Source organism: Physcomitrium patens, chromosome 15 (assembly GCF_059467195.1).
Source record: "Physcomitrium patens ecotype Gransden chromosome 15, ASM5946719v1, whole genome shotgun sequence".
In the NCBI taxonomy this organism is placed as follows: domain Eukaryota; kingdom Viridiplantae; phylum Streptophyta; class Bryopsida; order Funariales; family Funariaceae; genus Physcomitrium; species Physcomitrium patens.
This window is the reverse complement of record NC_143424.1, coordinates 8,527,432-8,554,247: the sequence shown is the minus strand read 5'-3', so window position 1 is coordinate 8,554,247 and position 26,816 is coordinate 8,527,432. Positions and strand designations below refer to the sequence as shown.

Sequence of the window (26,816 nt, the reverse complement as noted above, 5' to 3'; positions counted from 1 at the left end):
TACATAAAGATTTTATATGTAATAATCTACACAAGTCTAAATGTACTAATTGAAGTGATTTGTTTCTAGGAGTCAAACTTGATTAAAGAATTGAATGGCAAAGATGTTTTTCAAGAATATAAGCTTTATAAGATATCTTCACAAGAGATAAAATAGGAATATGAGTGACTATATCTCTATGTGATAAGTTGTAAAAAGACTAAAAATTGAAGTAATTTTTTTGTGCCATAGCCTTGTGATGTCCAGTGCAGAGTGGTTGATGGAATTGATAGAAGTTGGTACGGTGTTACTCAGCCTATAAAAATTCATTTCCTCAATCTGATAATTGCATCGTGTATTAAAGAAGAAGAATGTTTACTATCAAGATGCAGTACACAAGGGGATACAAATCACTTATGTGTAGTACTTATATGTAGGTCTATGTATAGATATATAATCTAATTGACCAATAGCGTGAGTTCAGTGGATTATCAACAGAGAATGAAAAGGTACATGATGAGAAATGAGCTTCATCACTCACTGGCACCCCAAATGTGTATTACAAAAAAAAAAAAAAAAAAAAAAAAAAAGGTATGTCACCTCCATCACCTCAGTCACACATATCTCGGGCGAGACATTGGTACAGTATCAGCGACTACTATAGGGTCAGGGCAAGAGAGAAAACTTCATTTGTACAGAAGTGATATCACGAATGACAGTACTTTCCTGGCATTCGTGATATCTAAGCCTAATATGGAGCATGAGAAGGCTGCGATTAAAGAGGTTCTAGAAGGGAGCAATGATCCACATTGTAGGCTGCGAGGTAGAACTGGAAGTTGGCAATCGCGGCTACCTACACCACGGTATCCTTCATTCTGGTCGCAGTTTCAAGCTCTGCTGCGAACATGGGTGGTAAAGAAGTGGTGCGATCCTAAGATAATACAGAGCTTGGTAATAATGATTAAGGAGCCTATTGATCGGCATCATCATTGTAGCAATAGTAAGAGAAGACGATATGAAACGTGTACAGTAATGGGCAACAATGGAATCCTATTAAACAATACGTTGGAAGAGGCAATTGATGCACATGAGGTAGTTGTGCGGCTAAATAACGTAAGGATAAAAGGGTTTGAGAAGCATGTGGAAGAAATGACAACTATTGCGTTCATGAATAGCAACATTCTGCACAAATGTGCACATCGAGTGCGTTGCTACTGCCATCCCCACAGAGACGATATTTCGATCGTGATGTAAGTCAGCCAGGTGCCTTATTTAATGGACATGGCTATGTGTGACCCTGTGCATGTGGCGCCTCCACTGGTGACCGATCCTCATTTTGACACTCTGACATCGCGCATTGCAAAGTGGTACTCGGTGCGCAAGTTTGTGGAGCAAACTGAGAAGGTAGTGAATGAATGGCTATAGGTGCAAGGATTTCACTACTTGTCAGGCAAGCAGGCGGTGATGCTTGCGTTGGGTATCTGTGAAATTGATCTTCATAGATTTAGAAAACGAACAAGTACAAACAAGACTGTGTCCAGGCACCACTACCACACGGCCCAGCAAAAAGAACTTCACTTACATAATAACGAAGCGGAGTATGTCTTCTATGATGAACTTGTCATGACATGTCACTCGAATAGCAAGAGTAATCATTCAATTCCTTTCCCTTGCATCACATGCGAATTCCTTTCTCTTGTGATGCAGGAATTTGCATTCCTCCTACGTACATGTTTGGAGGATAGTTTTATTGGTCAGCAGTAAGATTGTCAATTCCTGTACTGATGAACATCATATGGAAGATTGATGTCTTGGTTGAATATATGCAGGATTTGCATTCCTCCTGTGTGTGTTTGGGGGATAATTTTATTAGTCAGCAGTAAGATTCTCAATTCCTGTACTAATGAACATCACAAACAAGATTGATGTCTTGGTTGGGTATATGGAGAATTCAATGGGAACTAGGATGTGGAAAGGAAGATGCAATGATGTTCTAGATAGGTAGGTTGATGTAGTAAAAACTTGGGTAGCTTTAACATTCCCTTATACATACATATATGTATATAGAGAGAGACATATAAGATTAAAAAGACAAAATACCAAAAACATTTATAAGATTTCTTCTATTCCTAAATATTATCATTTTTTAATTTTTCTTATTTTTATAACTTAAATTTTGAATTTTATATATGCATAATTGTTTTGGACTATTAATAGCCTTGTAGTTAGGTCTTTTATAATGTAAATAATTTCTCTTATTACCAACATTATTTTTTTTTCATTGCATTAAAAAATATAATATTGATTTGCAATTCTTCTATTCTAAATTATACATTTTGAGTGGTTATAGTAATGTTAAAATAAAGTCTAAGGATAACATGAATTCAAAATTAGTTTTTTTATTTTTGTTTTGTTATTATAAAGATATATACTTTATAAGTGTGACATTTTTTATTTCATGTTAATATCTAATTTTTATAATTAGAATATATATATATATATAAAATAAAAATTATATTGGTTGGTACTCAATTTTCACTATGTTTTTTATATAGCTTAAATACATGTTTAATTAAAATTAAAATTAATACTATCAAAATTGCAATTTTATTGCTTTAAGAATAATGACAACCACAATTAAATAGGCCAAGTGAATAAAGTTCTAATAAATAAAACTTAATATGGTTGAGTCAGATAAGTTTATGGTTGAAATTTAATGACCACGTAAAAGTAAATAAGCCCTTTAAGCTTGGATCATGCTCAGTTGGATTTCTTTCAGAATCCAACGTGTGGTTCACTAAATGCAAAAAGCGGCATCGAATATTAAAAGTCAAGATTCACTGTTATTTGTCACGATAACCAAAAATAAAATTAGACTTTCACACATAGCAGTAAACCACAATCTCAAACACGAAATTACGTTCATTGAACACCACTAGAACATACACCCTTTTCCAGAGCACACTTACTTTTTTTGAGTTTTGTACTCTTCACAACCACCAATTCAATGTACATTGTGCACACATCATGAATCCAAACATTCTTTACCCTCCCAACCCCGTCCCAATCATCAACCAGCGCTTCCAGTTCGCACTCAAAATGGGCCATAGAGATTCATTTTGCACCACATGTCACATTATCAGGAACCATCAAAGCTTTTATTATTCCAAACAAGCAAAGGAGAACCTGCTACAAGTGGCATCATCAACTATTTATCACGCCAGTTTTATTCATTCCCAGAACCAGAACAATATCACTTCCGAAACAAAAACATGGGTGTTAAAATCAAGCAGGAGAATGCTAAGTAATGAGTTCCATGGAGCAGTGAAACTAGCCAAGTTTGCATTGTGACACCAGATTACTGTTGTAAAACACAGTGCAAGACAAACAGCACTGCTTCACTAACACTTTTGGGGCAATGCTTGAGGTGGGTTGCTCAATGATGCACTGGAGAGTGAAGAATAGGGTATGTGTGGTTAGAGAGTTGGGGTTGCTGCGGTAGATGGGCGTGAGCATCAGGGCGTAGCACGCAATTGCTGCTTCGAGGAGCTTGTGAGTGTGCACAGGAAGCTCACTGTGCAGCTCAGCTGCAGCTGCAGATGTAGAAGGCTGGAAGGGGTTGTGGGGTGGAGAACCCTCCTTTGAATTGTTTCGAAATTCCTCTCTCGTTTTGTAGCTTGAGGTGCAGGTGCTGTGAGAGCCTCGAAGGAAGGACGAGTCTAAGTTTGATTTTTGTCTGTGGGAATCGTCGTTGGATGTGACTTGATTTGGTTCTAGTACGTACCTGATCATCCCTATTGCCTCTGCTTTCGTGGCAAACCTAGTTTTTTATCAGTTTGCGTGGTTGTTTAGTCATCGGACAGCGTCAATTAGCGTTATCACTCTTAGTTTTGTGACGACGGAAGGATACCCGAACGTCTTATGTTTTTTCCTCCTTTTCTGATACTTTGGTTGTGATTGGAATTTTACTGCATAGTTTTCGGTAATGTCTGTAAGGAACTTATGACACTGATGCCGCAAATTGAGCTTGGCGTATGGAGTCAGAGGAGGTCTGTCCTATCTCGTCTTAGGGTTTCGAAGTTTTGCACTAGGATTGATGGTTTGTGATGTACTTTGTTATTTTCAAGAGGCTCTTCAACATTTATGAGAGTAGATGCAAAGTGGGTAACGAAACGTCCTAACCTGAGGTTGGGAAATGCCCGGCCCGAATTTCATATTAGTTTGGTTTCACAATTTTTATCCATGTGACACAGAGGTCTGGAGAAGTGGTTTATGGGGACGCCCTTAATATGTGAATTTAGAATGATCTCACATTTGCTTTAAAAAAGTATATTCTTTTTTTAGCGTGACTAGCCGGAATTTCATATAGAAGAAGAAAAGATGTTGAAACCTAAAGATTCTAAGGATGTCGATATGAGCTTTTGTTGTACAAAATATTGTAAACTAGTAGTCGTACACTCTGAATGGTTTGGGTGATCAAGTTCTCCGGATTGAGTTTGCAGACCCTGCCGTTTGAACACTTTTGTCTGCCGAGAACATAGATGAGGCAGTGATCTGGAACCTGACGATATGCAATTGTGTCAGTTGTTGTGATGGCCAGACGGCAAGCTCTGATTGGATCATGGGCTTTAAATTCGTGGACATCGTGCACAGGGGATCATTTTTAACACTAGATCTGCGTTCGTGTAGAAAGAAGGCGCTGCATTAAGATAGACCATTTTATTGACCTGTTCAGGTTTGAAGGCTGTCTATTGCAAGGTACTGGTTCAATCCTAATTTACATATGCAAATGGCTAATTGACTGGCGACCTTAGGAAGTGCACAGATCTCAGCACTACAAATTTACATGGTTGGCGTTCTGCAGGTAGTTGAAGATGTCACGCCCCATGGCTTTGGGGTTGGTCTTATTGGTGTTGATTTTGACTAGTCAGTCAGACTGGAAGCAGGACATGAAGACAGAATCAGAAGATAGAACCTCTACTATTACGAAACAAGAGGTGGCTTTGACCAACCTTGAAGCATTGAGGAAAGAAGTAAGTCTGATCTTCCTTAAGTTATTTAATTGTGAAACAGAGGGAGTATAATGAAAGAAAGTGGGCTTCATAAAACGATTGTGGTAGTTCGTAGGCTTTTCTTTCATCTTCAGCTTGCTGGATGCCGTATTATGTCTCACCATGTATCGGATGCGCAGGTCATCCTGATGCAGGAGAAGGAAATACACGATCTAAAGCTGCAGGTGCAGAGTTTGCAAGAACAACTGAAGAATTGCAAATCAGGGGTTCCAAGTAATTCTCCGAGTAGGTTGACTTCTTTGGAGCAAGAATCAGATACTCGAGTAACCCGCAGAGGCGAGTTGGAGGAGTCTGCTCCACATAAATCTACAAAGCTAAGAGGAAGTGTCAGAACTGCTAGAAACGATAAGCTCTCTGAACGTCCATCTGAGTTATTAGCGGTTGACGCGTTCGAAATGGCCGATGATGACGAGGAGAAGCTTGGGGACAGGTAGACGAGTCTTACTCAAGCAGCTAAGAAAATTTGGGCTTGTCTTGAACTTGTAGTCAAGACTTGAGTTTGAGCCTTGGTCTCTGTAAAATAGATGTACCTAATATTATTCTTCCTGGCTATCAATGACGTTGGCAGCTAACACAGATGTTCATAGAACACCATGCGATTGTTTTCCGATAGCCTGCTTACCTAGACCTCGAGAAATCTGTAGCTTTTCTTCATATTTCGACTACTGGATCACGTAGGGTTTTTAGTTCTTGTGAACATGGCTTCTATCCTTCACTTCTCTTCTACTCATGAAGCGCAATGCCATGTTCACAAATGTTGGCTTCTGAACACATAGTCCATTTTCACAGCTTTCAAGTCATTTCAGAGTTGTATTGTTGATCACTTATCACTGTTTTGCATGCAAGTCCTGGACCACAATTCGTTGAAGCACCACTTACAATATGCAAATTGTATAGAGAAGATGATGTATAATTCCTCCCACGTCATTGTATTATGCTGGACTGAAAGTTGTGTACAGGTTGCTCTTGTAGAAGTGAAACGTTTCTGTACAAATCTTCATGCACAACCATCAGCAGTGAAACCAAAATGTGGTACCACCGGATTGTTATGATAGTTAGCAAATGATATTTCGCTTCAGTTTCTGTATTTGTAAGGAAAATTTTACATGTTTTCTTTAAAATTAATCTTGAATTGGTCTTCATAAGTAGATTTTTAACTCCAAAACTTTGCAGAAAAATCCTCATTATTCTTACACTTGCAAATGTAGGTATAAATAGAGATGAGACTAAACATTTATATTTTAACTTTGTCATCTTGTTTCTTGTGACCTATTTTTAGGTCCTTGGAAGTTTTCTAACACCTTGTTTTTTTCAACTAGTTTATTTATTTCTAATTTAATTACAGTCAATTTACAAAACCACAATATTGATTTGTGTCTAAACAAGCAACTTATTTGTCAAGCTTCTTTCTTTCTTTAAGAGCTTGAACAAGAATCCTTGTGTGTCTACAAGCATGAACCTCTTTGCCAAAAGTTTTTTAGAATATACTTTGTTCTCAAATTTCTCATTTGACATTTCTTTTAAATCCTTCAATTTTTCCTTTGGTTTTAGGATTTTTGTAACAAGAGTTGCACCACTAAAATAGCTCCAATGTCCCTATTTGTAATAATTGATGATAACAATTTTACAATCTTCATGATCATTGGAAAGGGAGGCATCTAGTGTCATTTGATATAGCAAATCTGCTCGATCTACATCAACTTGGTGGCACATGAACCAAATGAACACGGAAGACAAGACTTTGCTAAGATATGCTACGTCCATCTTTTGCAAGCCTTTGAAAACCAACACTTTATATCTATGAGGTAGTTGCAAGATGGTGTATTTGACTATGAGCTGGGATGGATGGCATTTCTAAATGGCAAGCTGAGTTGGATTTGTGTATGATAGAGTAAATTGTGATATAATTATAAAATATGTGAGATATGGCAAAACTCTACAATTCAAGTTTAGGATAGGTTGTGGTGGTATTAGCAAAAATTGTGGTGATATTTGGTGGATGGCAAGTTGCGGTGGTAACACCAAAAATTGTGATGACATTAGTAACATCCTATTACTAAATAAATCCACCCTTGATGAAGAATATGGTAATCATGATGAATGTGGTTGATTCTCATTAATTGAAGATCTATTAATGGAGAAATGATTCCAAAAATCATTATTTATTTAATAATAGTTAGGATGAGGGGTCAATTTAATTACTTAGGTCTATTTAATATTCTCCTAAATTTAAAACATACAAAATAATTGGTGTACTATAAAACTAAATATCTTCTTACACATAATATAAGAGCATAACCTAGTAAAATTGGCATCAAGGTTAACTTAAATTATAAATAAACAAATGCCTCATAAGACATGGAGGCAAAATATGTTCATTTTCCAATCTAAATTGTAACATAATCTACTTAGAACATTAATTTGTTCTAAGTTAAGTAACATGAATCAGTATGAGGTCGTAGTGATGTCACCAGAGCGAATGTCACAATGAAGGCCATTTTTGAATCAAGCTAAACCACTGTTGAATTGTGAAGAATTGTGTCAATTGTGGGGCTAAGCGGTATGAGTAAACATGACACTGAATTAATTGGGTCAGGCACATGAAACCCCAAGCAACCAGTGAAATAACTCACAAGATCATGGAAAGGCAATTAGGAAAAACTTGAGCCTGAAGATGATTTCAAAGACTTCTGGCATTGTTGGCAATTGGATGGACAGTTTACAATATATTAGAGACTTTCAAAATGAGCTCCAACGACTTCCAAGTAGCCGATCAAAACACTAAATTAACTACAGGTAGTCATCAAGACCCATGTCACGAAGAGCAGCTGAACCGACATCGTTGCAAATCGAATAAGTATCTTTAGCCCTCCGTATCAGTGGCTCCAGACCCTTCTCAAGAGTTATAGGCCTGCACACATCGACAGAACAGAAGCTTTGGCATCACGGATACTCGTTTACATTCATCCATGTACTTACTACAAGAATTACATTACTCATGAATAGAAACTTGTACCTCAAACCATCTCTTGAATTAATCACGTTCTATGCTTTTTCTTTCAACAACAAGTTCTTCAGGTTTATCACTGTCATCAACATAGAACCCACTCAGGCAAAAAATCTAACTAAACTTCTTCAGATGGGATCTCTGACATACGATGGTGAAGCTTGAAAGCAAAGAAGCTTTCACACATGGATATATGCCTGTCCTAGCAAGGCGTACCTGTTTTCTGGGTTTCGAACATTAAGGTTGCGAACCATCTGACAAGCTTGGCGAAGCATTTGGGGAGCGTTCGAATGAGCCTCCATCATCTCTGCTGCCAGATCTAGAGCCCCAGCTTCAACTGCTTTCGTTGCATGCAATGGTGAGCGCAGAGTCAGCGTTGTCACAACTGCAAATCCCTGCAACGCCACCATCACTGAGGGAAATAAGAATATAATCACATTGCTGTTAACTCATGAGAAACAAGAAAAAACCAAAAGAACAGGAAAAATTAAAAGCAGACGAAACGGCTTCCTATTCTCTACTAGTCAAAAGTGAATGTAAAGCAATCACCTCTTGCAGCACTGATGGTTCCTCATTGTAGCTCTGCATAACCCTAATTATTTTTTTTAAACCATCCATTTTCACGATTGCTTCCTTGTTTGCGTCACTGCCTGCAAGCTGTCACGTACAAAACCAACCCATGGAAGCTGATACAACCGTTGCGGCATAGCAGGGGTGTTCAACTCAATAATGTTCCTTTTCACCCGGCCATTGTGTAATTATCGACCACCAGACTCTTGAAAGACATTGCTAATAGCTGAGAAATTGCTGAAATCCGGCAACAGTTAGCATATAATTTCTCGAAATGGATCTCTGCCGGGACTTAAGTTTAAGTAGCATAAAGAGTCCACTTGTAAAAGAGGCAAATGTACAACATTCTACATTAGAGGTCTCAAAACCCTAGTAAGATCACCGGATGCACAACATGCTTACTTGATTATTACTGCTTCAGTATTAGTGTGTTCGAGACACGGAAGGGATACACCCGTAATGAAAGAGAGACGAGAAAGGCAGTACAGTGTACAGAAAAGTCATAAAAGAAAACCAACCTGACATAGAAGCGCAAAAGACTGACGTGCAGCAATTTTATTTGGATATTTACACGCATAATCCAAAAAATCAATGACCATGTCTAGACCACCTTCCTCAGCGAAATGTTTGCATAACTCATCCTGGAAGCAACAAAATATACCACGTGGTCTTAGATCTCACTGAGTGCGTAAAAATTCTGCAAAAAAACATCTCACTGGTCGACACACCAATCAAGAAAGGAAACTTGGAATTTCAAGGAAAATTTGAATATTTTGAGAAGCAAGACTATAAAACGAAGGAATTAAAGCAAAGAACATACGGATGAAGATATTGATTGTACTAGGTCTTCATTATGATGAATAGCTGGGAACGAAAGCTGCTTACGTTGACGCACAAGCTCTTGAGAGTGAAACAAAGAGAAGCCAGAAGTGGGATAGTCTTGGCCTTCTGAGGCATAATCTCGAGAAAAGCATCTATTGCACCAAGTTTGGCGATTTTCATTGCATTCCTAAAAGCCTGTGCCAAAACAATTATGTTCTAGTTATGCATGAGACCTGGAGTCAACATAAGAGATCATCAAGTTGAAATACACGCGATTTAAGTCCTGACTGACGACACTGAGAAGAGAGTAAGCATCATATTTACGTTAGAAGTAGGGACTCGATCGTCATCTGCCACAGTCATTGACCGAATTGCATCACAGGCTGCTTGAAGAGCTGCACCATCAGATCCCATTTCCTCTGCATGGAATTTGAGATAAGTTACAAGTGTCCGATCTGCTCCTAAATCCATAAAACACTCCTTCAACTTTTCATTCTTTGTTGTAGCCACGGCTATAACATTTGCAGCTGTGCACGACAATTCGCGAATCATAGTATCATAAGGTTCCTGTAAAATTAGAAGTTGTCAATGACTTGAAAACCCTAAGTCTTACACACAATCAAACGTCAAAACAGCAGGAAATACTTTCTTTTTCTTCTTTGAATTATATTCCTAGAGTGATTTCACTGAACAACGTTCAACATGTGATCCTAAACATGCCTGCGCTCATTATCAATCACAAGAAAGCCAAAGTTTCTATTCAACTCAAAACAATATTCATAAAATCTCCTTTAAGGAAATCCCAGCTTCATGAATGAAGTACGAAAGTCATTTTAGTCCTCTCATAGTACTAGGACAAACGAAGAAGGCACAGCATTCACCTTATCCTCCAACGCTATAGCTTCCAGAACAACCTGTGGACCATTGGAGTTCAGAAACACTTCTTTGCCTGGTTCCTCTGAAGGGGTGTTCTAGGAAGAAAACCAGCAGACAGTGAGCAGAAGACACAAGGGTCACATGCATTGGAGAAAATTAATTAGAGACTTGGATAAATAACAAATGACCTAGGAAAACAACGTCACATACATTGTACCCTAATGGACAATAATCCCGGGACAAATGCTTCAGAAGCGACAGCATAGAGCTACTAAACATTTACAGACATCAACAAACAGTGAAACACATTAAACACCATGAGAACTCACGCTCAAATTGTCCCAGGCTCGAGCTACCAAATTAACTGTGTGTTTCGAAGAGCATACTTTCCCATATTATACTACACTAATGCTCAAGAAAATGCCATAATATTGCGGGTCTGCGTTTCCCAGTGCCTGGCCTCTAAAAACATTTTGCAAGTTTATCTAAGTCCAACAAAACTGTCTGAAAAAACAAGGCACAACCTCTTCTTGTGGGAGAAACAGAAAAAGCATATTTGTGTGTGCTCCGTGATAATGCTTCCGAACAACTAACTTGAGAATCAAGGAATCACCTGCGATAACGCTGAGAAGAAGTCTCAAGGCAAGACTCGCCCAAGTCGTTCTATACGACTTCAACGCATGATAGGACTGTAGGCTTGCTTCTACAACCCCGTGCTTTACAGCAATCTGTGCATTTTCTGGTCCCTTGCACAACTCTGCAACCTTTTCCAAAGCCTCTACAGCAGTCTCAAAAAGTGTTTGAACTTTTTCGGGTTCTGTAACACCGAATTTGAGAGCGGTCAAAATAAACACTAAGCCCAACAATGAAAAGTAGGTCACCACAGAAAGAATCAAGATAGGTAGGCAGGTCTTCATTAAGATAAAGGAAGGCTACCCAAAATCAGTTTGAGCACTATATCCCTAGTCAAATGGGTGCAAAAGAAAATTAATGGCAAAGTTACCTGAATGCCTAATTTCCCAGTCAAGGTAACTCCCATTTTCAAGTCGCAGACAAAGTAGACTCTCGTCAAGTTTCTTCAGAGCTTCTACTACAGGATGGACGTAGTCAGCCTTTCCTATGTTGCTTCCATCAATAATAATTCCTGATATCAAAAAAAAGAAAAAAGAAAAAGGAAAAGAATCAAGTTGTTAATCGAGTTGAATCATGACGGCAATCATAACTACTGAATGTCACGCAAAAGCTATTCTAGTTTAGATCCAACTGAGAATTCGAATTCAGAGAAAGGACGCCCAATTTAAATCCATATGGTGCACGAACGTAGCTCAATAAAAGGCATCACCGCTAGCAAATGGAGATTTTAAGTATCTCGACTGTACGGTTGAATCATAACCGCGAATCAAAGATTTCGCAAGATGTTACAAAAGCTACTATGTTGCCTTCAGTTATGCATAGCCAGGACAACCAGCGATCCTCTATCAAGGAAACCAGCAAAAAGACATCAAACTCACAGAAAATAGACGGACATGAAAATTGGAGGACTAAAGGGTGCCAATGCTACATCATGTGCTGGCCATCTGGTGCCTACCCAGCGGACATCAAGACAACCTGAATAAGACAACGCTAGAGATAGTAGAATACAGAAATGTAAAATGAATGCCGTTGTTACTCCAAAACGTAAAGCAATGCCAGCAAGAAATAGGAGGTGCTCCAGAGCTGATCGACCTTAGAAAAGTATGTAATCGAAACTTACAGAAGCGGAGGCTAAAAATCTAAGATCTCCTTTCTAGCCATTTCAGACTCAAATTGTCAGGTGAAGTGGGAGGGCTATCATCCAGAAAATTATCATTTGCAGCCAGTGATTTCTCAACTTTTTCCTCAATTTTAAATCTGTTCCAAAAGGGACTCAACATCTTTCAATTAATCGCTTAGAAATATTATAATCTTAACTTTAATAAAAAAAAGGGGGTTAAAAACCCACCAGTGAAGGATTAGCGTCAAGCTTAACATTGTTCTTGATTGCTGGGCTGTAAAGATTTATCTTCCATCTTATCATTTTTAGCAACTACAGACTTAACACCCTTCAAATGTAGCATTGATAACCTTCAGTAGCCCATTTTGCGTCCATTATGTTAGCGACATTAAAAATCCACAAAGAAAAAAGGACATCCAACTTTACGGGATACAAAGCTCAAATACTGGATTCTATATGCCGAAGGTTACGGACGGTCGACGTATTTCGAAGCACTACATACAGATACCACCCCATACGGAGAAATATTTTCAATGATTGTGTTCTTCTTAAAGACATGAATATCTTTTTTAGTCCTTTTTTTTTTGTTGTGAAGAATGTAATCCACACATTTACAGACACAACGTATACGAAAAAAGAAAAAAGAAAAAAACCATTTCAGCTGCAAACAAACAAGAGGCACGCGGTCACAGTGAAACAAAAGACACAAACCGATCGATCAACACCCCGAGATGCACACCCTACAATTCCAGCTCTTAGCACAATAACGCGACCCCTATTTCTGCACTATTCGTAGTGATACATCACATCGGCATCAAGACAGAGAGAGACACGACCCCTCGAAAATGCACGTACCGGACAGATCGACGCCCTGAATTTTGAAGGCCTGGACGGCATCTTGCACAGCCTCCTCCAAGTCCATGTCGAAATCGTCCATGTTCTCCTTGACGGCTGCGTCGAAACTCTCCTGCGAGATGGTCATCTTCTTTATACTGGGCGCCATGCCTCTCCCACTTCACGGCTCTACAATGCCCCCCAAACCCTACTACTCTGATCAAGCACCAGCAGCAGCAGTTCGTAACCAGAATCCAAACAAACAAAACAAAACAAAACAAAACAAAACTTTACTGCTCCCCTTTGCTTTGCTTCTTCCACTGCTCTGTCCCTCCCCTCCCCTGCCTGCCTTCTTCCCTCCTTGGACATATTTCATTCGTTTTGGATGAAACTTTGTTGGAGGATGTTTTCCACCCGTGACTTGTTTTTAATATGTGTTTGTTATTAGTGTGGTTGAGATTAGTTACGTGATTCTGATTGTATTGATTTTGGGTTTTTATGAAACGGGAATTGCTGATGTAATTAATGTAGGGTTGTGTGATTTTGGGAGGCGGTTTTTTCAAAATTGTGTTATTTTGATAAGAATAATTGACTACCGATGTGATGATTAGATGCATTTCTATTTATTTATCTTTAAATTGGCAGGAATTTTGTGTAAGAAAATCGTTTGGTTTTTTGTTCAAATTTATTTTATTCCAACTTAAGGCATTGTTTTAAAATTGCGTGTATTGTAGAAGCTAATCATCAACTCTCTGGTAGCAAAAGATCGTACAAAATGATTTTAAAACTTACATATAGTTGTATGGATTTAGTTAAAAGAACCTTCACAGAAAACTAGGACATTGTTTTATACATTTAGAAAATACCAACCTTCCTTCAGATTGGAAATAATGCGTGGCTTTTTTGATGCAATATGAAAACGAGATGGTAATGTAAGAATTAGAGTATAGTAGGAAAAATTCAATTCCTTCATCAAAAACAAGAATTTAGAGTACACAAATATTAAAAAAAATTCAACCATATGGCCTGTTGTTTAAAATATTCAGCGTTAATTATGATACAGTATCTTTTTATTCTGGATTAGATCAATCAATTTGAATTGAATGTACAATGTTAGACGACTCTAATCTTAAAAAGACTTTATGTTTGCTAATAATCCTTGAATCAAATTCAAAAGCATTTATAAAACACCAAAAAAATCAAAATTCAGAAATACATAAAATGTTAGTATTGGATATTAATATTCGTCATGAAAATCTATATATTCCTTTTAGACCTGATTTAATAGTATAGTATTTAGTATATGCTGTACGATACACACACACACACATACATATATATATATATATACACACATATAGTACTCATAATTTGTTTTACTTATTATAACAGAACTTATTGCTAAAAGAATAATGTACCACAAATACATACTTGGATAATTTTTCAATCTTTAAATTAATTTTAATAAAACTATATTCCAATTATATATATAAATAAATAAAGAGAATTTCACATGTGTAATATACATTAGCAATATTAGGGTAATTTTCAGTTTCTTTCTTTCTTTGTTTTAAATTTGAATAACTGAGTGTTTTATGGGCTATTTTTTATTTTTAAAAAATGTTTAATTATCTTGTAGAGTTTTAACAAAAATGCATCTGTTACTTTTATTTTACTATTTTGTAAAAATTCTTCCTTTTTTTCTTTTTTTCTTTTTATAAAAATTCTTCCCCCTTCTTTTTTTTTTTTTTTTTTTTTGTCAAGTTGTACCATTGATATCAAGTCTCAAAAATCTGTAGAGGTACAAGAGATATTTGATCTGATATTTTTCATAAAATTTGAGATGATCAATCTTTTTTTATAATACTAAGAACAAAAATTGCAAATGTCTTTTTATTTCTTTACCTCTTTACATTTGAATAACCATCTACTACTATCTCGGTTGCTGCCAAATTTTGTCATGTTTAGTTATTAATATTTTTTATTCCAATAAAAATAATACTTATATATTTTTTAAATTCGACATTTTGTGTAGTTTCTTAAAAATTGTGTATATATTTTAACATTTTAAAAATTATATTTATATATATAGTATATTTTAAAGGTATAATATACAGAAGCCATTATTGCACTTGGTACCATCCAAATTTTTTAATTCCTATTTTTTACTCTTAAAAGTGCAGCTTATGACTAAGTGGCAAAATATTATGTAATATTACACTACACAAAAGGATATTTTGAAGAATTCGTAGCAAATCTTGATAGCTATGTAGTAGAATAACTATACAGCATCACATGGCATTACTAACATTTAATTTCTTTAAGTAAATAAAATTAAATAGAAATAGATTGGATAGACAACATACTTTTGCAAAACATTGTAGAAGCTTTTTAGATGTAGATTGAATCTATAAGCATCTTTCAAAGTGCCAATGGACATAGAATATTTTTTAATTTTTTTTGTCAAGATTTAGGAATAGAATGCAGAAGCATCCTTCAACTTCAACACTGGTTTTGCAAGTTTTGTAGTTCTTCTAAAACTTCTACATGACCTTCTTATCAGCTAGTATATGTAATAACAAAATCAAGGCCATCATCCATCTTGTTGATGCTTTACTTGCATTCTAGTTTAGGATTAAAACTTTCCATATTTCCATACTTAGTAATGCTATTCTAGAATTATGTCTCTTTCTAATATATTTTTGTGATTTACTATGGATATGTAAATTACTGTTTAAAAACATTGTATAAATTCATATCTTTGATATATGATTATTAACATTTATCATTATTTAAAAATCATGAACTTTTGAAGTTCATTTTATTTAAATTGAAAGTTCCTAAAGGTCATGAGGTACTTGCTTGAGATTCCCCTTTGGTTTCACATAAGAGCTTGCTTAACAGGACTATATCTTATTCTGTATAAAACATTTTGATATAGTCTAATAAAATTTATAAATACACTAATTGATTATTTCTAAGTAAATTTTTAGACATTTCTAATGACATCCTTAGAAAATTCATGGGTAGTAATTACATCTGGATTACAAATGTATCTAAGATAATTTAGAAGATCAAATGCAAACCAAAAGAATTTATTCGACAAAGCATTGTCACGTTGATAATAAAATAATGAAATAGAAATAGAAATAAAAATAATAAAGAAGGAGGGTTTTTTATATATAAATCAATTAAATCATAAAGAAGGCCTCAAATATAAGTAAAATTTGTTTCTAGTCTTGAATAAACTTATGAGGTTGAAAAGCATCAAAACTTTAAAAATACTTTAATATAAAAAGCTGATAATTTACTTATGTAATTTTTGACATGTATAAACTGTGAAGTTATTTTTGCAAGATTTTTATAATATTCTTGAAAAGTTTGTAATTATTGAATATCACCTGAGATATGTATTAGTAGTAAATCATTTACACATCAATGATTGATTCGATGCATTATTTCAAATTCAAATTATTAATTAATTGAAAATATTGTCATACGTTGCAAAGGTAGTTTTCAGTTGAAATTACATGCCATTGATGTGTTTGTAGATTTTAATATATAAACATTGAGTGTTGATAGATCACTATATAATGTAATTATGAAAAAAAAACAATAATACTCATATTGATAGTTTGTTTTAAAAAAATATACATGTGTCATGAAGAGTAGAATATATATATATATATATATATATATCTCTTTACAGACACAAATACATTTATGCTTGTATAATTTTATTTATTTATATATAAAATTGTAATAGTTAAATATCCTGATTTTGGAAGTTTTTAAAATTTTACAGTTGATCACAAAGTTTTAATTTCGAAAAATGATAACATTATTGTTGTCGTTGCAGTTATATCAACAATGTATTGTTAATATTGTTTTTATTGTTTTTTTAAACCATAACAATAGACCTTTTGTTAGGTTTATTTTTTGAATTTAAATATGTTATTCCAATCATTGATAACAGATGGTAGCAATGCCAGTTATGTTCTTCAATGTTTAATTGAATGCTAAATACCTATTCGTTTTTTATTTGTTAAAATATGTTTTTTAATATTTTATTTGTTTATAAAAGTTTCCCCAACAAACTGCACTTTTCATTATTATTACTATTATTATTATTATTGCTAATAATTTTCACAGGTAAGGAACTTTGATGATCACCTTTATAATTTTTTTCTTGGTTATGTCAAAAAAGGAATGTATCATCAGACTGATTGCTTTAAGGATGATACTCTTGCGTTTGTTTTAATTATTTTTTACATAACCAAAATAATTAATTTCGATGTAACACCATTAACTGTGAAAACAGTATCACAAGAATCCATTTTTACAGAAAAGAACGACTCTTGGGAAAAATCGATCAAAAAATATATTTTAATTTAATTTATTAGATATTTTTGTTAAATTTAGGGATATATCTTCTAATATACAAATAAATAAAATATCTAAGAGAATTGGACTGTACACAGTGGTACGTCGTGATGTTATTTTTTTCTATTAACACGTTCACTATACTTGAACCAATTACATATTACCTACAACACTTTTACTTTGTTTATACTTTTAAAGTAATTTCAATGACAGGTCTCATGGTGGGACAACTTTCACTTCAAAAAGCCACACTTTCCCCGTCGTGGACGAAGAAGGCCCGTTCGACGAACGATGAAGACACTCGTCCTCGATAATTCGTCGCGGTGGACGTGGATGGGCCCCGAAACTTCCAGTGTCATCCTTTGTCGAGCTTGTGCTCCATATCCAGTCCACACTCGACCTAATCAGTAGCAGACTGGAGCTGCTCGTTGTCGCAAATCCAATGGTGTACTTACGCCAATGTGGCTCGCCGGAGCAATAAGATTGTTAGACGCGCTTGTCAGCGCGTGAATTGCAGACATGCCGTCGTGAAGCAAGGCCGATGCACTTTGCACAGGTGAATTTCGTTGAACATCTCTTGACGCGGCTCATTTGTAGACGTTTTGCATTTACGGGTACCGAAGTTTCACAATGTGTGTGTTCTGATTCTTTACACTCTGAGCGGTATTGTGCTGTCATTGACTTCCCTGAGAATTGAATTGAGAGGGCGAAGTGTCGTTTGCAGAGCGCGATAATGGTTTTGGAGGAGATTGTGAGTTTCAGAGAATTGTGAATCTGAGAATCAGGAGGAAGTGTTGCAGGCAGCTGGAGGACCAATGCTGTGCTTCATTTTGGAATTATAGGTACTGGCTGGAAGTAGCTTTCTAGTGCTGTGAGAACGAGGTCTATTGGTGTGCGTTAGGTTCATTAATTGTTGCTGACTAAGGTGTTTATGTTGTGAAATTGAAGGGTTGTTTTGCTTTTGAAGAGAATAAATAATTTCTGGTAGGGTTACAATACGGAAGGTGAAAAGGTTCATAAAATCTCTTGTAATTTTAGACCGGGTGTTGGATTCTGACACGTAGGGCACGTTTCTCAATGCAGGGCATGGAATCTGCGAGTCCACGAGTTTTCAAGTAGCGTTTTGAGATGGCGTTTATAGGCATCAATGCGTCTTTTCAAGCACTCAATTTTGATGAGGCTTTGCGAGTCGCTCACAACAATGCATTCTCAGGTCTGAATTCCTTTTGCTTTTCTACTTCGGTGATTTTAAATGAGAAAGATGTGAAGGATTCCCCTGAGAACATACTGTGCGTCAGTTCTGTAACAAACCATCAATCATGATTATTACGTTTTTGCCATAGTTTGTGGAATTTTGTTGGTTTCGAAAGCCTACGATTTTCTTATGTATTTAAGCTTTGAAGCATTTGTTTCGGTCTCAAAGATTTTGTCTAATGGGTTTACGTCGGGCCTTACCGTTTTGTGAAATTAGATATTATTGTTCTTGTTGAGCATGGTGCCTATCTTCGGTGTAATAGTTGCAGGATATGGGCTGAGCAATTCATGTGCTTCACGTCAAATGCAGCCTTACTCTGTCGTTGTCATTCGAAAAGATTGTTCTGATAGTACTCACTGTTCCCAACTGTATGGGGAAGTGGTTAGAGTCTGGGGAAGTCCTTGAATAAAGTTCCGCTTGAGTTTGAATTACTGCTCAATAGTCTTGTACACATAACGGAGGCACGATCTGGGCTTTTACATATTGCACATTTGTGATTGATACTTTGCACATTGCGAATAGCAGGTATGGCTCTTCGGAGTGGAGCAACAGCGGGGTCGGGGTCGGGGTCGGGGTCAAACTTTAAGGTCTCCGGATTTTCGCTTGGTAGACATGCGATGTCGAGCTCTTCTGGAGACTTCCAACTTTCAGATGTTGAACCCTCTGTAATCGGTATAAATATTCTCATTATCTCAATATCTTCGATGCAATTTCAAACATTCAGCAATAATTTTGTCGAGTGGGGATATGTTAATTCTACGAAGAAATTGTAGCTTATTCAAAAACTGTACGTATCCAAGCTTGCTGTTCCCATTTGCTGTACTCAGAATCATTTCTGCATACAAGATGTTTATTCTTGCTTATCAATCTTAAAATGCAAAAAGTACTCTGAAATGGGCGATCTAAGGGGTAGTATTCATGCAAGCAATTGAAGTGCCACGTAATCTCTTCTGACGTCGTGTAGTGATGGTCTTCGAAAGTTTATGAGTGACGGAGAATGTCTGAAAATATAGTGTTTTTTGTTTTTCAGTGGACAAATTCGTGTCCCGGATTATTTAATTCTAGTTTCAATTGCTAACCTTGCTAGTGACTGGATTTGTTTTGAAATTCCTGTTTACTGCTTTCTCGTAAGTCCCGACTTTCGAAGTCTGCAACGGTATCAATAGTGAATGGTTTTTTAACATAAGAGAGAAACGCGCTTGAACATGAAATCAGGCTTTGACACTATTTTTACAGCGAACGCATGCATGATATTAAGCATCTGAATAACAGCTTTTATCCTGTGTTGTGACACTTCCAAAATGTTTTCAGCTAATGGACAGAAAAGCTGGGAGCTTGTGGACCTTAAACAAATGGTTGGTGAGCGAGAAGAGATAAAAGCCATGCTTGTTGACTTCCTGCGATCTCGGAGTGTAAGCCGTCCTCTCGCTGCTCGTGTAGTGAACAAATCCACCCGGCTCATTACCCACCTTCTATCCCTCTTGCGCACGGTTCACCGCGCACGTTATCTTAAAGGTGCATGTTACTTCTCTAATTATGTAATACAATTTGATTCTTGGAGGGGGATGTTGAATTGCAGTTGCTGTTAATGTTTTTTTTGTTGATTCGAAGTGTCTTTTTTATTTCTTTTCTTTATTTTTATTATTTCATGATTTTTTAGTATGTTTGCGGAAAACAGAACAAAGTAATTTTGACTACATCTATTGTCGACGATTGCTACAGTGTGTCATACCTCTAAGTAAAAGTATGTGTTGCATAGTAATAGCCTTTTGCTGAAACTTCTTGCTCGTTTTCTTACCAACTGGCTGGTTTGCTAGGGAGAGAGCCAACGACATCAGAAGTGAGGAACACGTTACGATCTTTCTTGGAAAACCTAGGAGCTCAACACAAGGATGGACTTGTAGATGTACTGTTAAGCTTCCCCGATCCTCCACCAGCGAAGTCGAAACTTTTGGATTTGCAACGTTTACAGAGCACGTTTACTTCATCAGCCCTGTGGGAGTTAAACCTTGGTGATTATCCCAAGCTTGAAGCATTTGTTGTAGATGGACAGCTTCGACCCGCTTTGGAATATTTTCTAATTTTGGGAATTTCTCCCAAAGAGCTTGAAAATCTTGTGTCACGATATCCAATGATTTCAAGCTACAGCGTGGAGGGTAAAATTAAGCCTGTTGTAGATTTCTTGCTTATCATGGGCGTGCCCAAAAGTGACGTCCCGAAGATTGCCGTGAAGAGGCCGCAACTCTTTGGGTGCAGTTTAGATAACATAAAGCCGACGGTGGCACTCCTTGAAGGTCTTGGCGTGGAACCAGACAGATGGCCGAAGATACTGGCTTCATTTCCACATATCTTGACTTACAGCGCTGCCAAGGTTGATCAGGTGGTGAAGTTTTTAGCTGACATAGGGATGTCTCCCGAGGAATCAGGTAGGATACTTACCAGGTTTCCACACATCGTTGGGTATAGCACTCAGGAGAAGCTGAGACCCATTCTAAATCATTTCTACAGCATTGGGATAACGGACGTGAAAACGCTAGTCTTACGCTCCCCTCAGATTCTTGGGTTAAGCCTAGAGGAAAACATCAAGCCGACACTTCAATTCTTCACAGACGTCGGTTACAGTAAGGAAGAGATCAATACTATCATACTTCGATTTCCACAGATTTTAGGGTTGAATATAGAGGGCAATTTACGGAGCAAGTGGATGTACTTTCTGCAAATGGGCCGCGAGTCGAACGCAGATATAGTTGTGTTTCCCCAGTATTTTGGATATAGTTTGGAGAAGCGTATAAAACCCAGATATGAAGCACTTAAATCTAGTGGTGTTGATTGGTCGTTAAATCGTATGCTTAGCACTACAGAGCTCCTGTTTCAGAAGTATTTAGAAAGGGATAAAGAGCTAGTTGCTGTTGTACGTGATCTAAATGTTAATGAATCTGTTGGGGACTAGTTGTGTATTGCTTTCGTGTTTATCTTTAAGCTCCATAGCCTTCTGGTGAATCGACGACTTCCATCCACCCTCAATGTCTCGTTGGGTTTTATTCCCATAGTGGAACAATGTTCCGTTTATATCTCAAGCGAATGGTTGTAGTCTCACTTTGTGTGACTTCACATCGAAGTTCTCTACTGAAATTTGTCATTCGACTTTCATGGACACAGTTAAAAGATCACCTTTTCTTGATGGACTTTATTGCGACGTCCACAGGTGAGTCACTCTAGCCGACACTAAGAATCCAGAGTATGAAAGTTGGTGATCATTTGACAGTTTTGGTATTTGAAGCATGTAAAGCAATGTGGTCGTGTCTCAGCAAATATACATGAAATTATTGCGTTATCCAGAAGTGAACTAGATAAATTCATGAGAACAAGCAACCTTGCATGTTCGTGAGAGACATTGCAGTATAGGCTTGAAACGAAACAGGTATATTCTAGTTAAATGCAATCCAGCTGAAACCTTGTCAAACGTTGTCAGGTGACATGTACTCCTTGGGGGAATATTCAAATCCGTTGGCGAATGTAGAGTTTGTCTCGTGTTCTCATGTCATCGAAGTGTACTCTGAATGAAAACATACGCAATCTATCAGCTTGATCTGCATGAATCAGCAAGATTAGTGGTTGTACTGCACTAAGAAACTCATTTTGAAAGGTAATGGTTTAAACTCAAATGACGTTCTTGTCTAGTGAAAAAAAAAAAGTTGTTTTTGGAAACATTCGTGTTTGGAGATAATACAAAGTGAGAATGAGATATCACATGTAATAAATTATTTTCTCATTGTGATTATAAATGTGGCATCTTATATCGTAATTGTGGCAATTGTAAAAAATTTAAGCTACCAAGTATAATGGTCACGGGAACATTAAAAATTACAATCTTTCTCTACCTTATATGTTTAGAATTTTAATAAACATGTTAAGCAACTTTTGTAAAAATCACCTTGGAAAAAGATACATTCCACCTCGTTTTTTCCAATCATGACCTATTGGTTGATTTAAAAAAATGTAAACCCAGTTAAAAGAGGCTTCTTCATGCATTGTTCATGGGACAATTTCCTGCCTTCATGGAAAGAACATCTCCCAAATTACCAAAAATTGAAACATTTCAGGTCCCGAGTAAATGTTACCAACTGACTGGTTCTTTCATCAGGACAAGTGCATGAGCAGAAATTAAGACCTTGCGTCTTTTCTGAGTCCAGGATGACAACAAGGCTAAGTCATAAAAAACACACACAAAATTCTGAAAAAGGATTTTTTGGTAAGCAAAATGTAGTGTGTTGAGTTGACTTCCAAATCTACAAGGAGGTTATAAGATCAAAAGAAATCCTTGAAATGTATCAGATGGCTGTTCTCGAGGACTCTTATCACTAACTGACAACTACTGCTGTTGCCGAACTACCCACAAAGTCTTCTAAAACTCTGATGGTCTAATTTGAACAAATATTACATTTTGAAATGCACATGCTGTAATGCAAAAACATCTCTGAAGATGGAAGGATCAGTTGTAATACCATGTCATTTGTTCAGAAACTAACTGCGGGAAACTTGTCAATAGAAACGTTTTGATGTATTAACGTGAAGTGGTGAAAGATGAAGAGGTCCAGTTGTTAGTAAGAAATTTGCGAAATTCATTTAAAGTCCATTATCTGAACTTGACATCCCATTCATAAAATTAAAAACAGAAAAGAATGGATGGCTTCATAGCCATCCGCTAAGCTGTGATAGGCGCTTGTCAGGATGCTGTTGAAATTGCAGCAGTTAAGGCAGCACTCTGTAAAAAGCTGCAGCCACACTAATGACTGGTTTATCCAACTGCAAAGCTTCCAAATACCGCTCTTCGCTGTAACTCAAACCTGGCTACCAGTCGTCAGATCCTCCTTTCTACTCCACGCAGCGCCAGATCGAAGCCTCCGTTCTCAAGCCATTTTTCTGCACATCTGAAACCTTTTGCTCGACTTCTCCCTTGTGTGTGTGCACAGCCTCCAAGAGGACACAAGCAAGTACTTGCAACTTGCTTTCGACTGCGTTAACTACGTGAGACCACTGCCGCGTTGCTTAGCTCATGTTTAGTGGAAACGGTGTGTGTGATGAAGCTTATAGGAACTGGTAATGTGACGATCGTTCTTAGGTCAGTAGTGACCTTGCTGAGTCAATCAATTCACAAGGTCGTAAAGCATTGTAGCTGTGACCACCGGATCAAAGAGCCTGCACAGTACATTCATGTACTGTAAGGTGAATTGCAAGTTGAGTGTACCACCAGCCTCTCCTTTAGTCTCTGCAAATGGTTCAGCACGTCTGCGAAGTTTTCAGGTCACGTTTCATGATCTCCCCTCAGTTGTAGAAGGTCTGCGTTTTTGTTTTTTTGTTTTTTTCAGGGTAGCTTCTGATTTTTTTAATGTATGTCGCCAAGACCTTGTCACGGAAGTCAGTGGTTATTTCTCAATTGGTGAAAAGAAACGAAATTTTTGTAATTAGTTTGACGATTTTGAGGAGTGGCATCCTAAGGCTGTGGTTGGCACCGGCATTGCAGCCTGCAATCCTGCCAATCCTTGCCTGAATTGCACCGCCCAGATTTCAGGTTGCGTGTTGAAAGGAGCTCTGGGGAGGATATCTGAGAAGATATAGTGAGCTCTAGCAGTCGTCTTAGAATGACTTGAATGGATTTGTGAAGAAAAGGAATTCAGGAGACTATACAAACCTTTGGGTGGTTGAGTATTTTAGGCATTGGATTAAGATGGCGGCTCGATTGGATGGTGCTATTGCACCATTACTGGGGGGGAGTGCCAGATCCGAGGTAGATGTGCAAAGATACTGGGTCAGAATTGTAGTTGGCGTTGCAACAGTAGTTTCGGTGATCGTTCTCCTGGCAGCAAGCAACAGCCTGCAGGGAAAACCTGGAATAATTACCCCTCAGCTGGCCGGATTGCAAGTTTTCGATGCTGCTTGCGGGGTGACTTTCCACCCCGAGACGTGCATGAAGACGCTGCTGCCGTATCACCGGGCGCACTCCTCAAAGCCTGAAGAGTTGACTAGAATCGTGCTTTCAAGTGCTTCCGAGGGAGTGAGGAATACTTTGACGGCAGTTCGTGCACACAAGGGCAACAATGGGATTGGGTTTCCAGGATCGAGGGTCTGCCAGCAGACGCTTATGTCGTCAATTGAGCAGCTCGAGGCATCTCTTGAGATGCTCAGTGAATTGGGTTCTGATGTCTCCCAATACCCTTTCGAGACATTGAAGACAAGACTGAGTGCAGCCATGGAGTTTCACACAACTTGCATTGATGCGCTCGTGGAGACCAGTGCGCTTGAATCCCACATCGTCGAGACGAAGCATCACACTGAGGAGCTCCTGAGTAATGCATTGGCATTCGTTGAAGCTCTGTCCATTTATGGATCCAACTTGCTATCATGGAAACATTCCAAGGGCGCAAATGCTGATTCCAACTTGGAGGATAATTTCACTCCTATTCAAAACTCTCGCGTATTTGTGACATCTTCAGAAGCAGAGAGTTCAACGAGCTACCCTAGCTGGATGAGCAGTGAACAGCAGAAGTCCCTCTTCGCTGATCTCCCATCCGACGTTGTTGTTGCAAAGGACGGTTCGGGAAAATACAAGTCCATCCAATCGGCAATCAAGCATGCACGGAAAAGTGGGAGTGCAACCGCAAAGCGCTACGTCATTCGCATCAAAGCTGGGGTGTACAATGAGCAGGTCATTGTGCCCCAAAACGCCACCAACTTCATGTTCATCGGTGACGGGGTTGGGAAAACCATCTTAACTGGCGACAAGAGCGTCGGCAAAACCCCTGGGATGACCACTTTCTTATCGGCCTCTCTAAGTGCGTAGCTATAACTCTCAACTTAAGCGGTTCCTCATTTACTTTGCTTTCTAGTGATCAATCTTGATGATACATTCATATTTGCCTAGTGGTTCCAACCAGAAACTCACATCCCATGTGGCCTCTGCAGTTGTTGAAGGTCCAGGATTCATCGGCAAGGCCATCACAGTTCGAAACACAGCAGGTGCGGACGGTTTCCAAGCTGTGGCAATGCGAGTAAGTGCAGACATGGCTGCATTCTACGATTGCGTCTTCGATGGCTTCCAAGACACACTCTACACCCACACATTCCGTCAATACTACAGAGATTTAACCGTTATGGGTACCGTCGACTTCATTTTCGGCAACGGCGCCGTCGCCTTCCAGAACTGCACCATCATCGCGAAGAAACCCCCTCTGGTTGGGCAACAAAACACGTACACGGCCCAGGGTAAGACCGATCTCGGGCAAGCCACGGGCTTGTCGTTCCAGTCGTGCACATTCGACGGCACGCCGGAGCTCAAAGCCAACAAAGCCACGTTCAAGACCTACCTCGGCCGACCGTGGAAGCCATACTCGACCCACGTGAACCTCAAGTGCAACTTGATGGAGCACATCGACCCAGAAGGCTGGTTGCCATGGAACACATCCGATTATGGCCTCAAAACGTCGTTCTTCGCGGAGTGGCAAGACTTCGGCCCCGGGGCCAACACTGCGAAGCGCGTATGGTGGTCGAAACAGATTACAGACAAAAGTGTAGCGCAGAAGTATCAGGCAGTGCCGTTCACGCAAGCTGACAAGTGGGTTCCAGCTACTAGCATTCCTCTCACGCGAGACCTGCCTTAGATGGACTTGTGGCACGAAATTGTGGCCATCATGCTACTCTTGGTTAGAGTCGCTGACATGCCGCTGCAGTTATCTATCTGTCCGAAAACAAAAACGGGGCAGCTAACTTAGGCAGTATCGCTGGCTGTACTGTGCGGCTGCTATTGTAACGGTGCCGATGCACTGCGGCTGCTGTAATACTACCACGATGTGTGCACAACCTTGTGTTGGCTTCAGAATTAATGCTTTGTCTTATGCATGGGTGGGGTGGCGACACTGTTTCCTTTGCATTGCGGCTTTGACTTTGTGCTCCTCGGTGCCGTCGCCGTCCTTGCTGCTATGTGTCTTGTCCATTTCTGCATGGGGTTAAACCTGACAATCTACTTATCAGTTTTCGAAATCAACGTTTTGAGATTTGTTTACAGAAATCACCATATCGTGTTGGATTTTAAGTTTGAAGTAATCAGCATTAAATCATATGTTTTGAAGTATGCTTATATCTATCATATTAGCGGAAATCTGTGCTATTGAACACAAAACAACATTTAATAGAATATAAGGCAACATATGTAAAAGGGCAACATTTAAAATAAAAAAAAATAAAAAAAATAAAACATTTCGATACAAA

At 38.1% G+C, this 26,816-nt stretch overlaps 4 protein-coding genes, 1 long non-coding RNA gene and 1 pseudogene across 9 annotated transcripts; 5 read left to right on the top strand and 1 right to left on the bottom strand.

Annotated features, from left to right (window-relative positions):
- The first annotated feature begins 502 nt into the window (after positions 1-502).
- On the top strand, positions 503-1,743 carry LOC112292114 (beta-1,6-galactosyltransferase GALT29A-like; annotated as a pseudogene).
- A 1,467-nt stretch (positions 1,744-3,210) lies between these two features.
- On the top strand, positions 3,211-5,851 carry LOC112292005 (uncharacterized). 4 transcript variants are annotated; one of them, XM_090256360.1, is made up of 4 exons: positions 3,211-3,406; positions 4,564-4,737; positions 4,844-5,012; positions 5,171-5,851. In XM_090256360.1, the coding sequence occupies exons 3-4, from the start codon at positions 4,854-4,856 to the stop codon at positions 5,483-5,485; spliced, it is 474 nt and encodes a 157-aa protein (XP_090112486.1). In that variant the 5' UTR covers positions 3,211-3,406; positions 4,564-4,737; positions 4,844-4,853; the 3' UTR covers positions 5,486-5,851. The 4 variants fall into 4 exon arrangements, with proteins under 4 accessions (XP_090112486.1, XP_024395835.1, XP_024395832.1 ...); XM_024540067.3 differs by having other exon boundaries at positions 3,221-3,406; positions 4,669-4,737; XM_024540064.3 differs by having other exon boundaries at positions 3,236-3,755.
- A 1,875-nt stretch (positions 5,852-7,726) lies between these two features.
- Positions 7,727-13,185, bottom strand: LOC112292020 (uncharacterized). Of its 2 annotated transcripts, XM_073539263.2 has the most exons (11): positions 12,935-13,185; positions 11,330-11,470; positions 10,940-11,143; positions 10,332-10,408; positions 9,775-10,017; positions 9,514-9,645; positions 9,147-9,269; positions 8,608-8,715; positions 8,275-8,453; positions 8,068-8,137; positions 7,727-7,962 (listed from the first exon to the last, which is right to left on the bottom strand). In XM_073539263.2, exons 1-10 carry the CDS (start codon positions 13,080-13,082, stop codon positions 8,086-8,088), a joined length of 1,407 nt encoding a protein of 468 aa, XP_073395364.1. In that variant the 5' UTR covers positions 13,083-13,185; the 3' UTR covers positions 7,727-7,962; positions 8,068-8,085. The 2 variants fall into 2 exon arrangements, with proteins under 2 accessions (XP_073395364.1, XP_024395866.1); XM_024540098.3 differs by lacking the exon at positions 8,068-8,137.
- A 4,478-nt stretch (positions 13,186-17,663) lies between these two features.
- LOC112292605 (transcription termination factor MTERF5, chloroplastic) lies at positions 17,664-21,521 on the top strand. Its single transcript, XM_024541262.3, has 6 exons — positions 17,664-17,852; positions 18,021-18,138; positions 18,380-18,509; positions 19,077-19,223; positions 19,863-20,066; positions 20,369-21,521. Exons 3-6 carry the CDS (start codon positions 18,425-18,427, stop codon positions 21,499-21,501), a joined length of 1,569 nt encoding a protein of 522 aa, XP_024397030.1. The 5' UTR covers positions 17,664-17,852; positions 18,021-18,138; positions 18,380-18,424; the 3' UTR covers positions 21,502-21,521.
- An 87-nt stretch (positions 21,522-21,608) lies between these two features.
- On the top strand, positions 21,609-22,316 carry LOC149987734 (uncharacterized). The gene is made up of 2 exons (XR_016506667.1): positions 21,609-21,756; positions 22,024-22,316. It is a non-coding gene; the product is annotated as an uncharacterized LOC149987734 (long non-coding RNA).
- Positions 22,317-23,440: 1,124 nt separating this feature from the next.
- On the top strand, positions 23,441-26,431 carry LOC112292604 (pectinesterase). Its single transcript, XM_024541258.3, has 2 exons — positions 23,441-25,384; positions 25,515-26,431. Exons 1-2 carry the CDS (start codon positions 24,280-24,282, stop codon positions 26,207-26,209), a joined length of 1,800 nt encoding a protein of 599 aa, XP_024397026.1. The 5' UTR covers positions 23,441-24,279; the 3' UTR covers positions 26,210-26,431.
- Positions 26,432-26,816: the final 385 nt, after the last annotated feature.

Bases quoted from the DNA above. Each gene is read 5' to 3' on its own strand.
- LOC112292005 (XM_090256360.1), top strand. From the start codon at position 4,854: ATGTCACGCCCCATGGCTTTGGGGTTGGTCTTATTGGTGTTGATTTTG. The intron at 5,013-5,170 runs GTAAGTCTGATC...TCGGATGCGCAG, and splicing joins TTGAAGCATTGAGGAAAGAA to GTCATCCTGATGCAGGAGAA.
- LOC112292020 (XM_024540098.3), bottom strand. From the start codon at position 13,082: ATGGCGCCCAGTATAAAGAAGATGACCATCTCGCAGGAGAGTTTCGAC. The intron at 10,409-10,939 runs GTGATTCCTTGA...ACACCCCTTCAG, and splicing joins TCTTCTCAGCGTTATCGCAG to AGGAACCAGGCAAAGAAGTG. The intron at 8,716-9,146 runs GTTGGTTTTCTT...TGTACGTGACAG, and splicing joins CTTTTGCGCTTCTATGTCAG to CTTGCAGGCAGTGACGCAAA.
- LOC112292605 (XM_024541262.3), top strand. From the start codon at position 18,425: ATGGCGTTTATAGGCATCAATGCGTCTTTTCAAGCACTCAATTTTGAT. The intron at 18,510-19,076 runs GTCTGAATTCCT...TGCGAATAGCAG, and splicing joins TCACAACAATGCATTCTCAG to GTATGGCTCTTCGGAGTGGA. The intron at 20,067-20,368 runs GTGCATGTTACT...CTGGTTTGCTAG, and splicing joins CCGCGCACGTTATCTTAAAG to GGAGAGAGCCAACGACATCA.
- LOC112292604 (XM_024541258.3), top strand. From the start codon at position 24,280: ATGGCGGCTCGATTGGATGGTGCTATTGCACCATTACTGGGGGGGAGT. The intron at 25,385-25,514 runs GTGCGTAGCTAT...TGGCCTCTGCAG, and splicing joins TTTCTTATCGGCCTCTCTAA to TTGTTGAAGGTCCAGGATTC.